General features: G+C 40.2%; 1 protein-coding gene across 8 annotated transcripts in view; it reads left to right on the top strand.

The window, feature by feature from the left end:
- Positions 1-616: 616 nt before the first annotated feature.
- Positions 617-25,468, top strand: part of tcf12 (transcription factor 12) — a 79,738-nt gene continuing 54,886 nt past the window's right edge. For 7 of the 8 annotated variants that reach the window (XM_041946448.1, XM_041946606.1, XM_041946292.1 and 4 more), the window contains exons 1-5: positions 617-764; positions 1,514-1,602; positions 1,856-1,928; positions 11,568-11,641; positions 17,593-17,695. In XM_041946448.1, coding sequence (XP_041802382.1) covers positions 1,531-1,602; positions 1,856-1,928; positions 11,568-11,641; positions 17,593-17,695 — 322 coding nt within the window. In that variant the 5' untranslated portion in view covers positions 617-764; positions 1,514-1,530. The remainder of the gene's footprint in view (positions 765-1,513; positions 1,603-1,855; positions 1,929-11,567; positions 11,642-17,592; positions 17,696-25,468) is intronic. The other variant, XM_041946205.1, reaches the window with a different exon arrangement.

Raw genomic sequence — 25,468 nt, 5'->3', positions numbered from 1 at the left:
CAGCAAAATTAGGTAATAAATATAATATAATATAATATAATATATAATGCTGCAGCTGCTATTTCCTAACAGCTGTAGACCCCCTTACAAATTTACAATAAATCAAATTACAAAATTTAACTGACATGCAATGAATGTGGGGTTTTGAGGGCCTCTGCCGGCAGTTGGACACCGGGTTGCCGGGTTGGAATCCAGCCTTGCTTACGTCCCTCTGTTGCATGAAATGGTTTAGTTTATTTGCATACTTATATGTATTTATTTTGCCAACATGAAGGAAACAGCTTTGTGAGAAAAGCTGCAAACAGTGTTTTAAGAATATAACAGAGAACAAAACAAAGTTTTGAATAAAACTTATTTAAAGTCAATAGACTGTGCGGTCTTCGGGCATTCAAACTGACAGATTTTTGTGATGCTGAAGTCTAGTAGAATCTATTAAATGCACCTTTAGCGCTACTAAAGCAGAGATAAACACGTGGTGCACCGGTGTGAGCCACGCTAGCCTGCGCTGCCTCCCGCAGCATCTGCCGCTGTGTGGGACCATCATGTCACTGTGCTCGGCGGAGGGATACAATAACCAGTGTCATCGTGGTGCTGAGGCGTTCGCAAAGCAAAAATGTCTGCCTAAGGGAAACTCGTAACTGATATATAGAGAGGATATTTTACCAGGTATAGCCGTTTAAACCAATATTTCGCTCTTTTGAGGCGTATTACAAGACAGCGAGTCTTCACCAGATCACCCTAGTCGGGATTTTAATCGGAAAAAGGTAAAATATCAGTGGGAGTTTACCAAAAGCTTTCGGACCTGTGAAAGAAGTTGGGAGTTGAGAAAGACCATCATTGCGTTTTGTATTCTAGAGCTGTTGGGGATTGAGAGTGTCATTTGTAATATTGGTTTGTCCATGCTACTTATTTTCAACCATTATCTAATGTATGTTTTACCCGTCAGTACGGCTTGTCCGCACTACTGTCCACATTGACTAAAACCGCTGCAGCTGGTTGCGGCTCTCGCTCTTGTCAAGCCATATGAATCAGTAACTGCAGCTAGCATTAGCCAGCTAGCAAAGTGACGTTAGGTGCCTCGGCTAATGTTAACCATCGTTATGCTTGTGAAACCTGCCTCACAAATCATTGACATTAACATGGTCAGCGGCGGTCTAATCAACAGTAAATATCTTACCAGTAGTGAGCGGTGTTATCACAGGGAAATATTGTTAATGCTGTGAATGCGATGCTGCAGGTCCTGTTTTTCACATGCTGTGCCATCCATTCTGAGCGCTTCCACCCCATCTCTTTCTAATCAACGCAGCGGAGAACAACACTAAAGCCGTTCGAACTACATGTTTGCGCCATTTGGTAAATTATAACGTGGCCAAACTGTCAAGTTCACAGTGATGGTTTTTATTCGGCATCCACAACAAACACCTCTCGTGGCATTGGTCATTTCCTGTGGCGCTCGTCCCCGCTGTTGAATAAAGCGGCAGCGATGTGGCCTGATGGACTGTGTTTTCTCCAGGTTTCTAGATCGCCAGGATGAATCCTCAGCAGCGGATTGCCGCTCTTGGAACAGACAAGGAATTAAGTGACCTGCTGGATTTTAGTGCGGTATGATGGATTTTTTGCTCTTTTTACCTCCTGGTGCCATGCAGCTCTGAGGGTTTAGATGTGTGAGGATATAGTGGGCTAAATAAAGCATGACTAATTGATCTATGCATATTAGTGACGACTAACACGATTTTACAAACTATCCTTGATTTTTGACAAGCATGAGCAGCTTTCAGGGTGGTTACATCTGATAATGTGAACGGTTGCTTTTACACTGTAAAGTCTGATTGCAGGTCCATATTCTTCCTTGCAGATGTTCTCTCCACCTGTAAGCGGAGGGAAAAACAGGCCCACTACACTTGGCAGCAGTCAATTCAGTGCATCAGGTAGGACCTGAACCCCTTAAACTATTCCAGCAAACCCTCTGATATGGTCTTACTTTTCAGTCTTGCATTGAATGTGATTATTTTCCCTCCTTTGTGACGCTTGTGTCTGCACTGTTCACATCTGGTGCTTGAAACATAAGCTCTCCACCTGGAATTAAAGTGGAATGCTGTAGTAAAGATGTAGAACAAAGCGATGTTTAAACCATAGACATGTGTAAATGAATTTCTTGTTCTAATTACCAGTATTGTGTAATACAGTGAACGTTTCATCTGACTGTCAGATGACTAAATAAGGCATAAATCAGGCATGCTTTGACTGCTTTGATGAAGCTGTGTTTGTGTCATGGATCTTGTTGGGCTTTGCTGTGAGGTGCATGGAGTTATTCTGTAGTTTTTCTTTGTACAAGTAGCAGTTTGATCATTGGTCTGTCCCTCTGACTGCCTTCATATACACACAAATTGAATTGTCTCTTTTTGATTTTCTATGAGCATCTTCATTGTTAAATAGCTTTGTGGATGGTTTGGTTGTAATGGCAAGAGTTCAGATTCCTTGCCTCTGGATCACTTCCTTGCTATAAATGCTCTAGGACTTTAATCCGAAGAACATCTATTGTCTGATGTGCTAAGAGAGACAGTCAACAATCAAACATTATGTTTTCTGAAAGCATGTGTTGTGTGCATCCACAAAGACTCGTTGTCGTCAGTTATCTGTGAAATGAAAGACGCACACTTAGTGGAAACTGAACGAAAAGACAAAGACACAAGAACAGAGCTGTCACTCATGAACTGTGGAGTTGTGGAGATGAATTTTAAGCTGCATTTCCACCAAGCAGTCCAGTTGGTTACACATTAGAATGGTTATTTTTTGGCGTGTCCACTGGCAAATGTTCACTCCATTTCATCCTGTTTTGTGTTATCCTTCTGTTGAGATTCCAAGCGAGCTGGGCTGATGCTAAAAGGTGGAGTTAAAACACTGCAGACTACTGATTGGTCAGAGAGAATCGGAGTAACCTGAGTTGTCTCGTCGTCTGCGCTCTGATATAGGATTTCCCACACTGTCCTCTTTTTTTCAGCAGTCTTTTGTCTTGCTGCCTGCAGCCTTTTCTTAAACAAAGCTTGTCTCCATGTTGTAATAAACAACCACATATTGTAATGTGTCTGTGTAATGAGTGTGAGGTTGAGTGAGTGCAGGAGAGCAAGTGGCAGAAAAGTGATGGTGAATATGCGCAGAGTAGTGGTAAAGGTTAACAGTAAGTTGTCAATCTGGCTGTAAATGCACAGTATAGGTTACAGTGTCTCAGTTAAAAAATGCTGCCACTTCTCAAGAAAAGTCTCGTCTGTTGTTTCCCTACTGCTGGAAAAGTGAAGGGGCTTGCCCCAAAGTCCCGATAACAACCCACCTTGTCTGCGGTGGTAAGGCAAAACACATCTGGGGTTTAGGTTCATGTAGGTACAGGTTAAGTACGGGTTTACGGGGATGCTATACCCAAAGTGTATGGGGAAAATGCATGTGCGTGCTCTCTTCAGTAAAACAAATGATGAGGAAAACTGGGGTCAGACTGATGTTGGTTTTAAGGTGAGGTCACGCCTTCATGGTGAGGTTCCCACAAAGATGTTTATTTTATGTATTAATGACACAAGAGTCTCACACTATAATTGTTCTGGTTGTTTTTAGAATCATATTAGAGAGTGTTGAGTGTTTTTATTTAACCTGTAGACAAAATGTTAAATACACCCTTTAATACAGTTCAGAGAACCAACACCACTAACTGTAACCTCAAACTGACTGTAGTGGTGAATAAACTCCTGTCTGAAACAGTGTCAACATAAAAGTGCGAAACATAGGATTTATTGCATTTGTGGTCTTTTTACTGCACTGCATCAGATTATACAGGTGTACTGGTAACTCATTGTGTATTTTGTAATGTGGATAATGGAAATGTCTCATAAGCCAGTTTGTTGTGTCAAATCTAAAACACAATGATGATACATAATGAAACTTTTGAATCTCACAATATCATGTTTATTTAAAAACCAGACCGCATCCACTATATACTGACTGTACACTAGGATGACCTCAACTATTGATATGCTTGTTGTGTGTATTGACAAGGCGCTGCTATGTGTTTTATGATTTCAGTTAGTAAGACATGGATAGCCACCCGTACGCTGGGCCTTGCACTCTCTGACTTCGAAAATAGATCAACATCAGCACGGTGCTTTTTGTTTGGAACAGAAAAGAGTTGTAGACAGTCAGGAGAATTGTGTGTTACAGCCGAAGCTCTTTGTCATGGCTGCGTGTTGTCTGGTGACCAGCTTTGTCCTTTAGAAATGTCTAAATGTGACTAAAATTGTAAAAACTGGACATGACTTATAAAAGATACTTACTTATTCAAGTAATGTAAATGTAAATGTATTTACAGTGTTTAAATTTCCTACAAAGAATTGTGTTTGTCAGCAGTAAAATATTGTGGCATATTCATCATATTTGTCACAACTGTATTATAACACATGCGTTGTTTATTATTCTTTGCAAGTACCAACTGTCTGGAATGGCTCAGAATATAAATATATGCGGCCATCAAAAGAAGGGAAATTAATACATGATTTCTTTTAGTTTTTAGTGTTTAACCATCACCTACATGCCTAGTTCATACGTTTTAAATGTGGTCTGCATCTACATGAGCATAAATTTCTAGATTTATTCTACTACTGAAAAATCACATCAATACCTCACATAGTTGGTAATCGTTTGTTTCATATTTTTTGAAAAATGTTGCAACACTAACTTGTGCAAAATTAAACCTTTATCATGTGAGAAATGGTGGCGTCAAAATAAACTCTTGCCCCTTACAGTGTATTAGGTCAGTAGTGAGTAAATTCCTCCTTCATTCAGCCTACAGGATGTGCTCCTGTGTGTTTGATCCTCGAGGTAGGAGGAGAAGCGCCTACACAAGTGAATGTGAACATAAGGCGAGTGAGTGTGCAGACGGAAGTGTGGAAATTGTAGGGAATGAGAGTTTGGATTATTGCATCTCAGCTGGGCATAGCCAGATACTGTAATTGAGGCAGAGTGGGACTGGCAAGACCCTTCGAAAGGGTGCCAGAGAAAAATGGACTGGATAAAATATCCAAAGTGGCTCAAACAGAGATTCATCATTTCTCCCTCCCAGCTGTGTTGATGATGCAAATTTGATGAGGCCATTGGCTCTTTAGTGTAGTGGGGCAGCGGATGGCTGCTGTTGAAAGGGTCATTTTCATTTACTGGTATGTAAGGGTACATTTGTTAGCTCTGACCAGCAGCTAGCGCAGGTTGCCTGTCAGTTGCTGCATGTTTCGTTGCTGTTTCAGTCCTGTGTCATAATCCTCAAAGTGATTGCAAATGATCAAATTATTCATTAACAGATTCACAGTTTGTAGAATAATGGTTCAATTGAATGAGTCAGTTAAATCCAATACAGCAAAAAAGTGTCTGTAAGTAACAATAATAAAAAATGAGTACAAATAGTTGACAGCTCTTAACGGTATATATCACGATACAGTAATTATTCTGTATATTCTATTAAAAATGGTTTGAAATAACCACACCATAGCATACTTCATCACATTTGATTATTTTCTTCTTTTATCTGGAACGTCCATAAAAACAGAAACAGCTCATTCATATGAGACGTCTCCTGAGTTAAAAACAAAAGGCTCAAAACAGTCGCAATCACTCTCCTCCTCTGTGTTTTTTTGCCACCGTCACCAGCTGTTGCTCTCATGTCACGTCAAAAGTCGCCCTCCCCTACTGTGCTATGATTGGCTCGGAAAGCCTCTCAGCCAGAAAGCCTTCAGGAAGTCGGGTGACATAGTATAAAGAGAGAAAAATGTTTGCGTAGAGAGGAGATCATGATGGATGAGTAGGTCAAACACTGGACTGGATGGGTGTGGTGTCCCATTTAGACTTAACTTTTCATTTTTAGACTTATTTATTTCCATTGTTTTTAATTTAAGTAACAGTTTGGTTAGGTTTAGGCAACAGAACTTAGCGGTACATGTTGTGTAACCCTCTTAGATTGGCTTAGTATACAGTCATAATAGATCATAATGGTCATGTTTGTTTCATAGACATTGTTGTGACATGCAGTCAGACAGTCTTCAGCCAAATGAATGGGCCTTCTCGCTCTGTCTCTGACTCTCTGCCAGTAAGAGGACTGTTACCTCTTTCTTTAGAATATTGCTCTTATCTAATGATGATAAGTCAGTGTAATTTATACACAGACATCGCCCCTGTCTGAAAATAGTGAAAACTGTTCTTCTCGGTCCAGTTCTTACTTCATGTTCATTAATTGTTGTACATGTGTTTGATGCAGTCATTGGTTTCACTATTAGTACTGCACTCACTTGATTTATACAGGAAACCATTGTGCCAAATAAGGCCAAAGGATCTCTGTAAGTCAGCAAAGCTAGATTTATTTACATTAACATGGACATTAGTTAAACTTGGTGTGGTCTGTGGTGTGACATAGTGACACGAATTACTGCAGTGCTGCATATCTATATTTTCTTATTCTCATCAAACATACATAATAATCGGTCAGTGTGCTTGCCCAAAAGGATCATTCATTTAATTTGGGGCATACACAACATATTTGTGCTGGGAATCAAGTTAACTAGTTTTTAAATGACTGACATTTCTCATTTCTCATTTTAGTCAAGATGCCGCCTGGAACACAAGCCTTTTTTCTTCTTTTTTTCATTCTTTCTTTTTCTCACCCCTTCAGGCCTGTAGTTTTGCTGCCAACTGTTGTTGAGTGACAGGAAGTATGTGATCTCAGAGGGAAATGGATTTTCTAGATTTTATCCTCGATCAAACTCAGCTGTTCGTAGATGAAGTTGATCCTTGTGTCTGAATGTATTTAATGACGTCTGAGTCCACTGGATAAGGATGAGGATGTTTTTATTGTCATTCCAGAATGTGTTATACTGCTCAGGGTCCAGTGCAGGTAGTAGCAAGCATAACACCAAGAAAAGAAAACACAATTTAACACCTCTGAAATAATAATAATAAGTAAATATAAATATGAGGTGAGAAGAGAATTCACCATTTTCACACAGTGCCCATGTTCCTCTTACTTCATGCTCAGTGTGGGAAGCTCAAACGCTCTCATCAAAAGGATAATGTCTGTTCGAAGCACTTAATGATTATTGGGGTGAGTGCTACAGGGTGATAGTACTTCAGGCATGACAGTGTTGAGCTCTTTGGGGCAGGGTGTATAGCAGCAGGTCTTAAGGCATGTGGGGACAATCGTCAGGGAAAGTGAGGAGTCAAAGATGTCTGCCAGCACCTTGGAGAGCTGGTGTGCACAGTCTCTAAGGACCCAGTCTGGGATGTTGTATGGGTCTACAGCCTTTCTTTAGGGTCTTCCTCACATCTATTGTGGTCACACTGAGGGGCAGCTCACCTGGTGGAGGGGTGAGCCTAGAGCTCGAAGTGGTGCTGGAGTTGCCCCTCCACATGCTCCGGGCGTTGATGATGGAGAAGTGACCCTCTGTTATAAGAGCATAAGTAGCTTTGGCCCTCTTTATACCAACAACAAGGTTTCCCCTCGCTGCATCTCAGTCCAGATGAGTCGGCAGACCTGAATGCAGAGTCATAGATTTTCAGCAGAGAGTAGACCTCTGCATTCATCCAGGGTTTCTGGTTGGAGTGGATGGTAATTGTTCTGGTGGTGGTAGGTCCACATCTCCACACTTGTTGCTGCTGCTGAAGATCTGCTAGTCACTACACTCAAAACAGTCAAGGAGCATGGAGGCAACATCACTGGCCACACAGTGGCGTGGCGTGATGGTGTTTGATGTTGTACTTCAGCAGACAGCAGGGACCAGCATGATGGAGATGTGGTCAGAGAGGCAGAGGTGGGGTTGGGGCACAGCTCTGTATGTTCACCATCTGTTTGAGAATATGCGGTCAAGCTTGCTCCCTGAGTGAAATGTCTGTCAGGTTGGCATGGTTGAAGTCACCTGCAATCATGTATGAGTGCCAGGTTTTCCACGGTCATGGAAAACCTGGAAAAGTCATGGAATTTAAAAGATCCTGATATCTCACCAATACCAATACTGTTGGTACACCTATCATTTATGTGGGATATAAAAATTCTTGAGGGTCACCACTTTCAGGACATTCAAGGATACAAAATAAAATTGCTGAAAGTGGTTGTGACCGGGACCACCAAGCAAGACAGGGAAACATCACGTCTGCCTCTGGTTTAGCTAGCTTTCATTTAAGACTCTGTTACATTCACTAGTTCACCTTTTTCCTCTGGAAAGGACCTAAAATGTAGCCAAACATGCACATAACAGCCCGCTCTCCCAACCATGAAATTTTAAATATTTCTTTGTGGGTTCTTCACTTCACGTTTTTTAACATTACAGTCATTCGGTTCGGTGCTCACACAGAAATATTGATCATGACTTTTGAGCATACTGCGTGTGAGAAGGGAATGATGCCCTTTTTTCTGTGGTAGGCTTCTCTGCATCTTTGCCTCAGAGTATGTAACAGTAGAGCAGCATCCTCCAAATTCATTAAACTTAAGTTATAGAGAGTGCATTTGTGTTTTTTTTTTTTTTTTGGTCCTTTTGCCTCTTGTGTCAGTGAGTAATCTTGTTGTGCTGTCTTGTCTGTGATTTGTGAAGAGAGTGGACCCTGGAGCCCTGGTAGAAGATGGTAATCAGACGAGATGACAGCCAGTGGCCCAGAGAGCGAACACTGAGCATTGTTACGTTCCGTGTGTAAAAGGCCTCAGTTGGGCTACAATATGTCACATTGGTGTTGTCACAGCACCAAAATCCAAAGCCATGTATAGAAGTTAAATCTGTAACAAAAGCATCTCTCACAGTTATGAACGTGCATGACGACTCAGCCAAATGATAGAAGTGAGGCTACAGTGTATATTTTTTTAGCCGCTAATGGCAACTATGAAGACTTTAAAGAGGAAATGAACCTGCTGTGTGTTAACAGCAAAACAACATGTTTGTCAGGGTGAAGCTTATCTATAGCGCTGCTCACTGGAGCGTAATTTCTGGTTCGAGAAATGTCACTGACTTTCTGGTGAAGTGTATAATTAGATTTCTGACTAACAATTGATTGGCAACATGAGAGCTGGAAATGAATCACCTACACTGTCTATGTAATGTATCATATCTCTGACTGGGTATTGTTCACAGACAGGTAGGTGCCTCAAAACAATACCATGCTGCCTTTTCATCAACTCTTTTTAATATTGAAGTGGTCAGTTTGAAGTGATTAGCCTAACGATGTATAAGAAGTGTCAGTTTAGCTGCATCGAATCTAGTTAAGGGTAATCAATGGCTATAGTCTGTCTGTTAAGCTGTGTGCTGAGCTACGCTTTGACTTTGTGAATTAGAGATCTAGTCCACGTTGTCCACGTTTTGATCTGTGATTATAGGCTCTGCTTGTGTTACGCTGTGCAGATTATACTTCAGCTTTTATCAGAGCTGTGTCTTGGATTGTGCCGGACCTTGCTGCATGGAGTGCATATCAGCTTTTAAATTCAAAAGTTAAAGTATTCTCTCTCAATATTGAAAAGTTTTATTTGTTGCTTTCAGTTTTATTCTTTTTTCTGAGCATACACAATTTTTTTTAATATATCAGATATTTTTTTATTTGAAGCTAAAAATGAACAAATGGTATTGCAATTTGTTGAGACAGATGAAATTACAACTGGGACAATCAATAACTTGGAGAATGTTGATGCTTTACCCGCTCTGCAATTATGTTTTGTTTGTGGGGACTTTGCCTTTTACTGCAACACAATAATGTTCCAAACAGCAAGAACAATTGAGGCATCAAATATGTTTACAGACTATATCACATAAATTAGATTCTAAGGATCAGATATTATATTTTTCAATATATGCCAGATGGTCTTGCCTTGCAGTTGCTTGGAGTTATTGATTTTGTTTATCTGTTTCACTTTTGAAACAGAGGTTTTCTTTCATTCAACAATGAGTTTTAGTGCTCAGCTGTTTGGAAGTAGTTGCTTTTTGATTTATTGAAGCACACAAAAAGTATTTATTTGTGGCCTAGATTTATGCAAAACAAACTTAATGGTAAATATTTTCTTGTGTTATGAAGCTTAGCTTTTTGAGGAGATGAACGAGCCACGTTTCCTATTCATTACCAAACAGGGAAAAATGCTGTTAAGTTGTATAATCACAATGCTTTCATACCAGTTTTCAAGGGACATGATATTCATTAACTTATTTTATTACAGTTTGTATTCGAGTGCGATGTAAATCAGACTTGATGTAACATGGGTCCGCTGTTTTAATCATCAGTAGCTCTGGCAACTTGAATGCAGGTCACCTCTGAATTGTGTAAGTGAATATCAGGTTTTTTACGGAGCCCCTAAAGTGTCATGAAGAAAAAAAAACTAAATCGTGTGCATGAGATACTAAAACGTGCGCACGTTTAAGCTAAATCGGTATTTACGGTAAATATTAAAATCAGATTCAGTCGTGAACAGAGCCCACTGTGTATTGTTGTTGCTACCTGTCTGTATAAATGAACGAGTGCATTAAATCGAGCGTACGTTTTAGTATCTCGTGCGCACGTTTTAGAATCTTGTGCGCACGATTTAGCTTAAACGTGCGCACGTTTTAATATCTTGTGCGCACATTTTAGTATCTCGTGCACACGATATATATATATATATATATTTCTTCATGACACTTTAGGGGCTCCGTAGTTTTTCACTCTTGACTGTGTTGTAATGTAATTTGCTCTGCTGCTGGCTGGACATATTGTTTAAGCTGCCAGTTAGGGCAGCAAATCATTTTCATCGGTTATTTTCATTAATTAGTTTAACAGTTATTTCCTCGATTAAATCCATTTTCTCTATAAAATTTCGGAAAAAGTCCAACATGACGCATTCACATGTCTTGTTAAGATATTTAATTTACAATGATTGGAAACACATTTAAGAAGCTGGTAAGAGAAAATGCCTTTTGCTTGAAAAGCGTTTCGATTTATCAATTATCAAAATAGTTGCCAATTGATTTTTTGTCATATGTTTAATCGAGTAAACCGTTTCACCTGTGCTGTCCTATAATTTAAAAGATTGAACATAGTAAAAAAAGAGCATTTCCCCTTTCTTATCTCTTGCAAAGACACCTGTCAAACACTTATTTGTCTCAAGTGTTAGATTGTCCACATTCCATGTACACTACAGGAAAATAACACAAGAAAGACAGGTTGAAGGAGATGAAATACCATAGTTTAAAGTGAAAACATACTCACGGGTATGTAGTTAATGAGCAGTATTGTCTTTGTGATTCAGTTGGGGCAGCTATGGTTCAGGAGGTAAGGTGGGTCGTTGGCCAGGTGTCCTTGACCAACATACTGAACCCCCAAAGTGCTCCCAATGGATGTGCCATCAATGCGTGGGGGTGTGTCTGGTATGTGTTGCAAAGCGCTTTGAGTGGTCGATATGCAAATGCAGTCCATTTACCATTGACTTCTTCATCCTGTCTATGTGTGTGTGAAAGAGAAACAATGTAGATGTACCATATGAACACTGAATTATGTTAGTAATCTTGACTTGCTAGCTGAGTTGTACACCTCTGTCTCCGCAGGTATGGAGGAGCGGACCAACCAAGCGTCTTGGGCCCCAGGTGGCGAGTCCAGTCCCTCCTATGAGTCCTCCCGGGTAAGATAACCCACACCTTAACACCTCTGAATGGCCTTTCTGCTCCACAGCACATCATTTATAAACTATTACATCCAAGCAGTAGATTCACAGTGTTTTAGTCCCACCTCATTCCAGTCATGTTGTACGACCTGTAATAGACATATTCCTCCGTGACAGAAAGGACTGGTTAATGTTCTCATGGATGGTGGAATTAATTTTTTTTAATCATCTGTCCAAAGATGCAATGAAGTTGACAGGGACACCCAGTTACTGAAAGCTGATGTTATTATTAGAGGTCTGTTAAAATGTTTCAGCTCAAATTATGTGTTAATGTTACACACCAAGAATTTTCACTGTGAAAGTAAATATTTTTTACCCCAAGGCAGATATGTGATGAGAAACAAAATGTTTTATTGTCTTTGGAGATCATTGTCCCCAACAGCAGTTTGTATGTGATCAATCTTACCATTTTGCTCTTGATCAAATGGGGAAAACTCTAAATTTCATCCTAGCTCTCTGTTGGTATTTTGAAACTAAGGATTATTTGCATTATCGATAATTTTACCAACTATTTTATCAATTGACAGATTGATTGAATGATTAAGTCAGTGAAAGGTCCCAAAATAGTGCAAAAAGGTATTTCATTTACAATGACTTAAAACACAAGCAGCAAATCCTTATCTTTAAGAACCTGGAACCAGAGAATTGTTGCATGAAAAACTATTGCAACAAATAATGAAATATATTAATGTAGACCGATCAGTGGCTGGAATGACTATTTCTGCTCTGCCTGGGAGTGTTTCTTTAAAGCGGGCAATAACAAGCTGTTGAGCCTTAGGATGAGTACTTGACACTGTTCGTGCATTTGAAACCTTTCTGTCAGCAGTGGTGAGGCGAGCCAATGCAGCGACACTGCAGGTGATTGATGTTTTTAAGCAGGGTTTGAATCAGATTCCGTGACCTCCATTTGGCAGACTTCCAAGGCCATTGGTTTGTTCCCCTACCTGCCAATAACATTCTGTAAACGCTAGAGTGAGTATACTGTCTTAAACTACAGTGAAAGAGATGATGGCTGAAAGGTCTGTGTTCTGAATGTAAGCCTGCTTCTACACTTGCTCAGCATTGTAGAGACGGCAGTAGTATTTTTACAAAAAAATTGTATCTGTCATTGCAAATGGAACCCAGCTTCTATTCGAGGACTTTTACTAGATGCAGGATAACATGGTCCCAGCCTCGGCACTAGTAAAAGCAAAACTGATGAGCCAGGGGCAGGGTAGACTGACCTCTCAATGGCCTTATCCAAAAAAAACATTCAAAAAATAGTTTTTAGGGAGACAGTTGACACATGGACAGTCACTGCTGCCCCTCTTCCAAATATAAGCTGTGTTGAAAAAGATGGATACTCTGACACATGAATTATTTTGTTTTCTGTATCTAAACACTTCTTTGTCCATAACTGAATAAAAATATGTATATTTTGTTGCAGCGTAGGGACACATTTTATATTATTCTCCATAATGTAGATAGTAAGTGTGTCGTCTGTGCATCTGAGGAATTGATTTAATACTTCAGATTATATTATGACATTTTGTAAGGGATCACAGATGTACGCAATAGACGAAAATGAGAATTTCATTTCGAAAAAAAATATATTTTGTCCCCTTAAAGCAGTGGAAATTATTGGCATTAACATATTCTTATTGTTTAACAGGGACAATAAGCAATACATTTAGAGCTGTTGATGCAGAAAAAGAAGTCATCTTACTGCTTTTTTAAAGGGAGAAATATTAAACTGCATCTCAGTTGTTGTGTTTAAGTGAGAACATATCACTTGTAGTGTGAGCAAGTGTGAACAGCTATCCCCCCTGTTTATTTGTCCCTCACACATTGGTTGTTCTAGATGCCCTGTATGAATTTCATTTAATGTCAATCTCCTGTCACTTTCTATTAGAATTCAGTTAAATGTCAGAGCCAGTCGGGCAGCGTTACCTTGTTTATTTTCCTGTGCCCTTCCCGAATGAACATCTACAGGCTATAGTAACATAGGCAGCTTGATTTGAATTATAAGACAGAGACGCTTGAGATATCTTTGCTCCAGGTGCATATAAATGAGTGTTTCTGACATTGCAAGGCACAACATCAGCCAGCAGACAGCTGTTTGCAGCTCAATAAGGCGTGCACGGAAACAATGACATGCCACACTCTCCACACAGCTGCATACACACCTTGCAGACTTACAGGCTTGATTTATGTAGCCTATAAAATATTATATCTGATATATTCTTCTTTAAAAAGTGATTCGTAACCATATCAACCATATGCATAACCATGTTAAACCATGGAAACGTACCTGCAAGTGTTGCCATTATCAGTATTGTCTTTCCACCATATCAGACTTTCTATTTTGTGAAATTGACACATGTTTTGTGTTGTTGGTAATGACATTCCAAACCATATTTTGCCACCATTTATAAAAACACACATGATATTGGCCCATGAACATAACTAAACAAAGCATTTGTACCAAAATAAAAAATGCTATCTTTTTGCTTTTCTAGATTCATCAAGAGTGTTTCTGAAAGCTCAGTAAACAATCACCTTTTCTGTTTAGCCTGGGGAACTCTCAGAGGTCCCATCCTCCCCCTGGTGTATTTCAATCCATCATATATCCATTTTCCTTGAACAACTCATCCTGTTTTGGGTTGTGTGGGGGACTCAACGTTCTTACTGTACACACTGGCCAAGATGCTGACATTTAACACCCAGTGGCAAGTCTCCACCTCACCCAGAGAGATTTTATAGAACCAATTAAAATGAAAGCATCATTTGTATGTTTCTGTGTATTTGTCACAGCCATTCTGTGTCAAAGTTTGTAACCCTGAGATTTTAAGATGCCTGCTGTGCTGTCAAGGCCTTCCTGTCATTCTCTACTGTTCCTTGACTTTGAAAGGCAGTGGTAACAGCAGCGTCACATTGTATAACCGACTTGGGTATTGTTCTTTCCTGTGGTGAAAATATAGATTGTGTGTGAGATGTTTTTAGGTATGACTAGTTTAATTCCATCACTTTGTTAAATGGGAATCAAATACTTTTTGATTCTCTAAAATGTCCTTAATTATGCTCTCTTCACAATATCTGTCCAAGGCTCTCAGAAGAAATCCTCAGCGCTTCATCTTTCAGTCTGTTACAAAGGGAATTTAGTCTTGTCCCTGAGCTTGTTTGAGCTGGTGAGCTACGAGTGTGTGATCAGTCAACTGTGAACAGTCCTGAGCCCTGCCGTGCTGACCTTGGCTCCCAGCCAGCCTCTGTATCCTGGGCAGCTGTGGCTGTAGGCTGGCAGTCTGACAATCAGGGCTTTGCCCACCGCCACTGCACGACACCTCCCACTTCCCCAGTGCCCTGCCCCGACTTGATACTTGACCCCACACGCATCCATCATGAGCATATCATCATTCCCAAGCTGCCACATGCAGCTCCGTGTTCACCTGGGATGCAGCACAGACTGCGGAAGAAAATGCTTTTTAAACACTGTGGCAAGTGATTGGGGGACGAGGCGTGAGCTCCGGCCTGCATGCTGACACGGTGATCTGACAGTTATTTAGCCAGTAGTGCCGACGTGGTCCTGTGGCAACGATGACAGCGTTTGTTAGTGTCTCAGTTAGATGTAGGCCACCAGTATTTGGGAATGATGAGGGATCTGTGATTGATGATCTAGCAGTCCCAGAGGAGCAAACACAGTGTAGTTGCATTGACACACAGACAAAGACACACACATAATGAGCTTGGATTGACAGCAGCAGTCATAACAATCAAAGTGTCCAGTGTTCATCACCATGAAGTGCTTTCTAGTATTTAGTTAAAGGAATAGTTTGACACATGGGAAGTACGCGGATTTGCTTTCTGGCAGATGAAGATGATGAGAAATTAGTACCACTCTTATATCGGTACATTAAATATAGGGCTGTAGCCAAGAGTGAAAACAGGTGGCATGACTAGTTGTAGAGCTCACTAAAACCAACATGTAAAAATTACAACTTGCCATTTTATGGGGGGTTATGTGCCGGACTATATCTTGGCTGAAAGCAGTTGCCAGAGTGGAGACTCTGGGAAGTTGCTTGTCCCAGCCAAGCTGCTAGTAGGTAGACTTTTTTTTTAAATCTCTGGACAGAACCAGGCTAGCTGTTTCCTCCTGTTTCCATTGTTTATGCTAAGCTGAGCAACGGTGCAGTGGATCACAAGACTTGCGGTTTGGATTGTATCACGGTTTTGAGTTACAGAACAGATCATTTTTTGGATCAGCAAAAACACAAAATTGGATTGGTTAGATGTCACAAGTAATAGCCTATCAACACTGAAGGCTACTGCGTCGCCGACAGGCAAAGATATTGCTAAAGTTGCAATAAACATCACAATCTTATGATCTATTTGTATGATGACAAGTTTCCCAGTTACACCACTGAAAATGCCTGAAGTCGGGGTCGAAGACGGGGTTTCACTCAAGGGAGGCGAAAACAGTGGCTTTTAAATCTCCCCCCTAACCCATTTATTACATTACAGAGTAAAACATGGCATTCATTTATCTGTATCTTTTGAGATGAGTATCAATCTTGTCATTTAACTTGCCAGAAAACAAATACGCACATTTCCAAAAATGTTGAAATATTCCATTAAGTGTTAGAATCATGTTCCTTGTTTTGCTGTGAGAGGAGGAAATGTTTGTTTTTTGTTTTTTTTGCTTGCTTATGTGAGCTGTGTATGTGTAAGTCTGTGTTAGTTTGCTAGAGCCTCTCATGGGGCTGTTGTTGTTATTGAGTCTGTTCATGGTGTGATTAACAGTGTGTGCGGCCTGGCAGGAACACAATAGGGAATCTCTGAGGATTCCCTCGACACAGCACAACACTCCACTACCTTTGAAATTACTCCATCACCATCCACTCTCAAAAAAAAGATGGATAATAAGATTTACTTTTTTTACTGTATGTTGAATGCAAAGGGTGTGAGTTGGTGAAAATAGCTCCATAGAAATGCAAGCCCACTACTGCTCGGTCCCTCTGGTGGGAGTTAATGTAGTTTGGGGAGATGTATTTGACTGGAGCACAGGAGGATTTTCACAGGGCTTGGGATTAGCACTGTAAAGGAGTATCTTTTATTACATGGGACCCCGAGTTTTCAAAAACCATACTGTGACCGATATTTAGACCTAAGCCCCCGACGCTGATAACTGTCGTGAAAAGGCACTGTTAAGCCGCAGGAGAAAAAGGCAATTTTTTTAAGCTGCAGGTACCTTGGAATGATGTAGGATTGAATCTCTCTGTTTCTTTCCCCTCTATGTAACAACACATTCTTATGAACTATGTGTTGGTATATAAACCTGTTATCATATAGATAGATGGTAGAATCAAAAGGAACACAAACTTGCAAATGTTAACAGCACTTACCTGTTTGTTGGTGATGAATTTAGTGGCTGTGGACTTTGGAGCACAAATATTCGTTAACTATGATTTGCATTTTTTTCCCCATTCTTTGATTTTAAAAGCCTAAAGACAGTCTCACAATGGTATGAAAATTCCTTTTTCAGCATGTGGCCTATAAAACACTTAACTTTCCTCAGTCAGTATGATTTAGGCACACTTAAGTCTGTTTGAGGGTATGATGTACAGGAGAAATAATCAATAATAATAATAATAGTAATATAGGTAATTGTAAACTTTATTTACTTTATACCTTTATGTAGCTTACTTCATAAGAGGAGGGAAGTAAAATAATAAAATAATGATAATAAACAGAGACAAAGATCTGTTTCTTCTTTTGTCTATTTATTTTTGTGGACTATAGTACTCAAGAAATGGGAAAGTTCATTAGCATAACTGACCAGTTGTGCTCTCCTCTCACTAATTAGTGGTTTGCCATATCGCTTAATTAGTGAAGTTGCCTGGTAATATGCTTAATATTCTGATCTCTTCCCCCAGGGTTTCGCAGACAGCCCTCATTACGGCGATCATTTGAGTGACAGTCGATTAGTGTCCCATGAAGGATTGTCCCCAACACCTTTCATGAACTCGAACATAATGGGTAAGTAAGTGATTCTCTTCAACTCACCCCTCACATGCCCTTTGGTAGTGGAAAGACATCCTGTTAAAAATGGCCTGATTAAGGCACGTCATGCATCTCGAAGTAGCACTACTGAAAGGCTTGCACACTACAGGGCTATTTTTTTCTCCATCTCCTGCTGTCTTTATTTCCTCCCTTAACCCCCCTCCCCTTTCTGTATCGCCCTCCTCCTCCGCCTCTGATGACCCTCCCCCAGGCTAGAAGTCACGCCATCAGTATAGCTTTCCGTCATAAGAAGCTGTCTCCTGGACATCAAAACCGCCCCCGGCAGCTATCATTGGCGGCAGGGTAGTGATGTCTGGGTGTGGGGTTAAACAGGCTATTTTATCAGAGACCTTCTTGCATAAGAATCTGAATTGTTTTTTGTTGATTATTTAATGGTGTTCAAAGATTTTTTTTGCAGTCTTGACCTTCTATCAAATCATGCTCGCCCCCATTGTCTGCTCTATTTCTGCATTTTCTATTTAATTTTTTAGAACAGTAGTGATTCCGTTTAATCGTAGTGTTTCTCACGTCAGTGGTTTGTAACCTTTTTGGTCCGATGTACCCTAACCATAGCCCTGCCAGATTACCATCACGTTCCAAGTATGTTCTTTTAAATGGATTTCAAACTGGATGTAACATGATATGAAAGTGAATATTATGCATAGAAGATATGAGGATGGAACATAGACTTGACCTATTTTCAGAGATGGAACTTCCAGCAGTAACTGGACATTTCAGCCATTTATCAATGACCTTGTTTTGTTTTTTGTTTTTTGTTTTTTTTTTTTAATCTATTTTGACATCTGTACTTGCTTGGTAACTGGTTTTCACACACTCTCAATCACAACATGTGGTGTTCAGGTGTAACAACTGAACCAGATTGGTGGAGGCGTGTCCTGTGTCAGAAGTTTATTGGCTTTTTAGTGATGCTCATTTGTTTGTTTATTTTCCTCCCAAACACAAATGAATCAATGTATTTTTTTTCTTACCACATCATAGTTTGTATATTGATAATCACAGAAAAATACTCCATTTTGCGACACATACTCTTTTACTGACTTGTAATATTTTCTCCTATTATAGCAATTAAAAGCTTTGTGTTATCCAGGTCTTTAGCCTGGCATCATAGTGATGTGTAACCACTTGACAGTTTTATGGCTAACTACATCTCAGCTCATTATGTAATGGCCCTGGAGACTGGTTTCCAAGCAAAATGATTAGTTTGCAAATGGGTGCTGCTGAATTGAAGGAAAATGTTATCTTTCTTGTAATTGATCACATGACTGTTAGACACATACACAGTATATCTCTCCCCTTTTCAACTGCATCTGTAATTTTGCGTACATGCTGCAGAATATGGATGTGATCTGTTGCAGTGATATGTCAGATTTTGACAATATGATTGTAAACCTGGAATTGTCTGTGCTTATCTCAGCGTCAAGATAAGTCTCATCCCATTAAGTAGTTTTTCCATTGTAATATCTGGGATTGTCGTAGCTTTATGAAGTTTTCCACACCCTCATTAAATCATGTCTGAAGGGTCATTTCTCATCAATGAACCATGCAACAGTGAAGTATACAGCTGTAGGCAGGCCTTTTTTCATCAGGTGTGTGAAATTGTTGGTTAAATAGATGGTTTTCATCTGTCTGTGTGTGCTGTGTTGGGCAATGAAATACTTGCACGGCATAATTCTTTTGCTTACCACAAAATCATGTTGTCGTGGTAGGACTTCGTCTTAACACACGACACTTAAGTTTTATTAACACAGCACTGTTCTGACCTCAATCCATGCTAACTGTAAGCCAACCTAGAAAAAGAACTGCTCTCAAAGCAACCTGATCACATGCTTTTAGCGTTTTTCCACCTCACATTTTCTGTTAAAAGATACAGTTGAACACACTGACGAGACTGCAGCAGAGAGTTGCATGTAGTGTGAAATGACTAGTCAGCAATCTGTGTTTGTAGATCAAAATAAATACCCAATTTATTGTTATTATTTTTTAATGTAAGCAATGAAAACCGATTTGGAATATGTTTAATGAAAATGTGAAAATGGCATTGTAAATGAATGTTTGCTTGGCTTTGCACAGGCCTTACCAGTTCACGGTCTTTTGCACATATAAAAGGAAAACAAGGCAGAGGTATCACTAATTTCTTAGTCTGAACACTGACACCCTCCACCGATAAATCAGTCTGATACTGATCAGACTGACTGATAATGATCAGGTTTTCCCACTACAAACCATGTAAGACAAACTTACAAGACAAAACTGCAGAAACTGTGGACAACGATCAGCTACAGACACTTAACGATGACCCAGCAGTGGTCGACAGTCATCCTGGTGTGTTGGAGCCCTGAGGGCCTTTTTGTTGTTTCCTGCCTCTTATTCAAAGTATTGTTCCTGATTGGGAAGTACCCAATTCATAACCCTGGTGGCATACTTTCCGTGTTTACATAGATATGTTTAGTCTAGTTTATCAGCACAGTAGATCTAAAACATGCTTTGTATTAGAGAATGCAACGCTGATTTGAAATTTCCTTTGGGAAAAACTACTGAGTAAATTATTTTGTTTAGCTGTGGCAAGAAATATCAGTCCTCAGTTTAGTTGAGTCAATTCTGTCTTGTTTATCAAATAACCCACTGATTGAACACTCATACTGCTGCTTGTCCAAATAGCTTTATTTTTAGAGTTTGAACACAATGGAGAACATCAGTATGGAGGAAGGGGAAAAAAACCTTAAGAACGCTTCTTAAGCTCCAATTTGGAAAACAGGCCGCTCCATGTTGAATGCACTGTTCACCCTACTGTGAAAGTCTGATCCTCTGCAACCTCTGAGGAATAAGCTGCTGCTGCCTCGAACATGTGCCCACCAAATGTCAACATAGTAGTAATAATGTAGATCAGAGAAAGCAGAGACAAACAATAGCTAAATATTTATTATACAGTGTTCTGGTCTCGTATATTATGATTTACATGTGTTTGCAATTTGGTCTCCTCCAGAAATGCTCGACCAGCAGTGGACTTCTGTTCTGAAAGACTTTTAGTAAAAGCCAGCTTTTGGTTCATTTGAAGGAGTGGGTATTAGATGGCTGGCAAGGGGAGCTTGTGTTAGATTTGAATAATTGATAAGTTACACTACTCATGAATTAAATATTGAAGGTTTTTTAAAAGTCAGCTTTGCATGTAAACTAGTCCGGTGGTCATAGCATTGTAACAGCTGAATAGTGAGGTACTTCTAGTAACGCAATCCATGCATCTAATAAAACAGAAATAGAATAGACCGTTTCCTCTGACTTATTCCAGGCTCGCAGAAGAATTATGTCTGGGTTTAAAGAATGAGGTTTTGGGTGAATGTCTAATGATGACACTGTTCTCCCCAGGGGGCCCAACTCTGATGATAGCGCAGACTGTGGATCAGTGGCTCTGGGCCTCACATGCATCTTAGCTCCACCCTCTTGTGCTACAATCCTCTTAATAACTGGCATGTCATCCACTGCGTGCTGCCTCACAGGTGGCAGCCACATTGTTCATGCTTATAGTGTGCTATGGACACTTTTTAAGTCTTGGCCATGTGAGTCCTTTTGACTCAGCCACTTGTCACATGCGTTGAAAGAGGCTATGCCGGACAGTCTACTGACATATCATTCAAAGATATTTGCAATTACACAATGTGTGATTCCTGCAGCCTCACACTTCCCACCCCTAGTTTATATTGTCACACATACTGTATGGACAGCACATGCTTAATGATGAGTTGCAAAGGGTGGGAAAATAAGGGGAAAAAGTGACTCTGATCAGAGAGATGTTTTAAATTAGAGCACAGAGCACACAGAATGAATACAAGAGCTGGCTGTATAAATAAAAAATGAATAATAATACACACACACACACACACACACACACATTTATCTTGCAGTATTGTGATATAATTAGACTATATCGCACACCTCTATTCCAGCCTGTTGTGATGACAGAGCATCATTTCACTGATTTATCTCTGTGTAATAGTTGTATATCACAGATTAGCTGGCAATTAAAATTTTCATTTTATCGCCTCTAATGACGTGACATTCACTAATGACTTGAAACCATAATTGAGTTAGACTCCAAGACAAAAGATAAATGTTTTATCTCCCAACTGTTCTGGGATTACAGATTTATTTTTTCAATTTTACGCAGTTGTTATTCCTTAGTGTTTCACGTTCCTGTGCCATGTTTGATGGTTGTCATTCACTGAATCTTCTCTTCCTTCTCTGTGTGTAGCACAGCTTAACGTAAGGTCTTCCAAAGGTCTTGTAGTGGAGGGTTGTTTCTCATTCAGTTGTTCTAATTGTTTAGCCACAGGGATAGCCAGCAGTTCATAGCCCTGACAAGGAATGGTTGGATCTAATTACCTGCAAAGATTTTTCCTTGTGGTGTCAGCCTGATGAGGAGAAACCAGTGGGGGAGGTTGATTTCAAGCAATCTGGGCAATTACCACAGGCAATGAGCTTCAACTGAAAGAGCTGCACTCTGCTCCTTTATTTCACGCTGTATTGTGATTGGTGTGTACGCTGCTTAATGTTTGCCTTTTTGTCATTATTTACTTAATGGACTGATATTGTTTTCCACTAAGTGTAGAAAGCCTTTTTATTCTCAGGCCTAACCTCAGATTATCCTTTAAAATGGCTGTACTAAATAGCTAGACATGGTTGATGTAGCTATTCACAGCTGTGGGCCTTTATTGGAAAAAAGAAAAGTAGAGAAAATGTCTAACAAGAATATCAAAAGACATGTTTTAAGGCACCCTTTCATCACATGCTTGACTTCGGACTACTCCTCACTGGCCAACTCAAAAAATGAAAATTAGGTGATGTATTTTTGTTCAGAATGACAGAGCCAGAAATGGCACTCCATAATTGGAGTGTTTAACACATGAAAACATCATGGTTGTATATGAAACTGTCAGGATGCAGAAAAGCCAGCAAGCCATCATCTGGATTTCTATCTCTGTTTGTGTTAATATATTTCTCTCTGTGTCTCTAACAGTATGAAATATTCTCTAACACAAACATACAAACAAGTCCAGGACCAAGAGCTACAGCCCTGATCTCTTGTCTATATCATGCGCAGTGTTATACTCATGTTTATATTACTCCGTAGCTCTAGATACCTTTACCAAAAAAAGTTTCATTTAGTTTAATAAATACAAACAGCTGACTTTGTCCTTTTGATACAAAGTTGGGTTTCTCATTGACTCCCACTGCATAACTGTGGTGACGACCGCTGTGTTTTCCAGCCATGTGCCTGAGGGCGTGATATCACAGCTGCTGAGTTGTACTTTTGTGCACACGTTTTCCTGGTGTGCTTCTTGCATATTACTCATTAAGCTTTAGCCCTGTATGAAAACTAATCAGCTTAATGTTGTCATCAACACACGCGTACAGCCGCTTGCATCCTGCTCCCAGCCTGTTGACTCACACATGTGACCATAGTGTCAGTCTCTGAGTGTGATAGAACAATTGTGTTGATAACCCATTTAGTCTCACCATCCCCTGTACGTCACCTTTCACTGCTGCAGGATTTCATTGGGTATTGCAGGTGCCTATGACCCATAACTGACAGTAGAGACAATCTCTGTATTACCATCTTTAAAGATGCCATGTACTCGTTAAACAGAACATTAAATGTCACGATGGACGACCACTTTCTGTTATTGCTGTGGTCTGTGTTTCCATCAATCAGGTGGAGTTTTCTGTTACCATGGGGTTAATTATTCAAGGACAGTTTGAAAATGTCTAGACAGCACAGTCCTGATGTTGTAGTTATATAATACATCACAGACAAGATCCCTATATTGTATTATATCCTAATCCAAATAATCCTAATCTAAAGCACCTCAGAGCTCTATCTCATGAAGGCCTTGCATGGAACCTTTTAGCAGTCTTTGTTTTCTTTTGCTTTTTTTGTTTTTTTACAGATTTAAGCAATAAGTGAGTCCACATACGTTTCATGTGACTCATGTTTTGAGCATTTTAGCTATAATCTGAAGGTTTTGTAAATAGCTCGGATCAGTATAATTGGCCTGGATTGATATCATGGTTATATAGTAGGGTCATCAGACGCTGTGTATTTGTAGCTCAGAGCCACAGTGTATGCTGGTACAAAGAAAGTAGTACAACAGTGGTGGAACCTAAGATTTGCATCATACTAGCATTCAGTGTTTGATAGTGGTTGGTGATGGTTAGTTGTTTTTTCCTCTCCTCTCCATAACACTGAAGAATGAAACTGTTGAGTTGTGTCGGTGACTGCATTTTTTAAGAAAAAAAAGGCATTGTTCAACTTTGCTGCACTGGATACTCTTTTGCAGCAGAATGCATCTCTCGCATTCTTTTCCTTTTTCATTTCTTATTGTTCCCTAAAGGCTTTTTGTGAAGTGTCCAATCCCACATCACACTGGCATCCCCAATGTGTTTTTACTGGGGCAGGTGTCATGTGCTAATGCTCTGGCCCTTGGGAGACCCTCTTCAGACCCAGGCTGTGATTGTGACCAGGTGTTGTTCAGGTGTGCACTCACTTTCCACTGCAGTGTGGGTCACAGGTGCTGCCAATGCTGCTCCCTCTCCCCCCTCTATCATTCACACCCACCCACCCACGCACACACACACACACACAGCATGCTGCAAGCTTTCACAGTAAGAGCTGAATACAGTGTTAACTCATGGTAAACAATGTTTTGCACATTCACTTGTGTGCATGACTGCAGAATGTATATATCTGCTGTATATTTGACAATAACAGAGAGCAGAGAGGAGAAGACGAGAAGATGTGGTGCAGTACAGTTTAGGGGATGTAGCCGGTCATTATGCAGAGCTGCAGGGTGTGCTTATCTATTACTGTGGTCAGTGGAGCATGAAGAGCTGAAGACGAGCTGAAAGGGCGCAAATCCCTTTTCTCCATCCCTACACCGCCCACATCTCCTCACACATCCCAGTCATCTCCGCCCTTGTGCTTCTCTCAGCCCATCTCGGGCCCTGGCCCCCAACATGCGACTGACGAGGCTGTCCAGCTGCAGAGGATCAGCTGTAGTCTGCGTAGGCCTGGAGGGCTGTCTCTCAAAAAGAGGAAGGAAGAGCAGGGGCATGGCCAAGGTATGAGGACATAACAAGTCTCTAGGAAAGCAGCTGCAGGGGTCAGAGCACCATGGTTTTTATATAAGTGGAAAGGTGTCTTCATAGCTCGTTTCACTGCATTTTATATAAGAGACTGCTTGTTATGTGTGTTGATTGGCATGGCCCAGAGCAGGCAGCTTTGTTGCTTATAAGGGCCCAGGATACTTGTGCATAATTATGTACATGTGCGTCTGCAGATGTGAACACAGAAAAAGTCAGTGTCTTTAAAAACTTATATTGAGCTGAAAATGCACATTTTTGAGAAGCAGTTAAAAGAAGTTCAGATAAATCCAAATTCTGCGGCTAAGACCCATTGTGCTTGTTGGCCTTCTTGTATATCCCTCATCTCTTTCTCTCTTTTTCCACTCCCTTTCATTCTCCCCTCCCCCCTTTCTCTCATTTCTCTGGCCTCATGCTGCCTGCAGCTGATGCCAAGAAGAATGTTAGAGATTATTTAATACAAGCACAAAGCTAAAAGGGAAATGATTCATCCAGAAGAATTACTAGAATTAAAGTCTGCTGACCTCAGCGTTTGACGCTGCCAATGCCTACAGCATTGAATATCTTATCACTGTGTAGTTTCAATATACACCA

Source organism: Chelmon rostratus, chromosome 1 (assembly GCF_017976325.1).
Source record: "Chelmon rostratus isolate fCheRos1 chromosome 1, fCheRos1.pri, whole genome shotgun sequence".
Classification (NCBI taxonomy): domain Eukaryota; kingdom Metazoa; phylum Chordata; class Actinopteri; order Chaetodontiformes; family Chaetodontidae; genus Chelmon; species Chelmon rostratus.
Note: the sequence above shows the minus strand (reverse complement) of the source record. Positions and strands in the feature narration are given on the sequence as shown.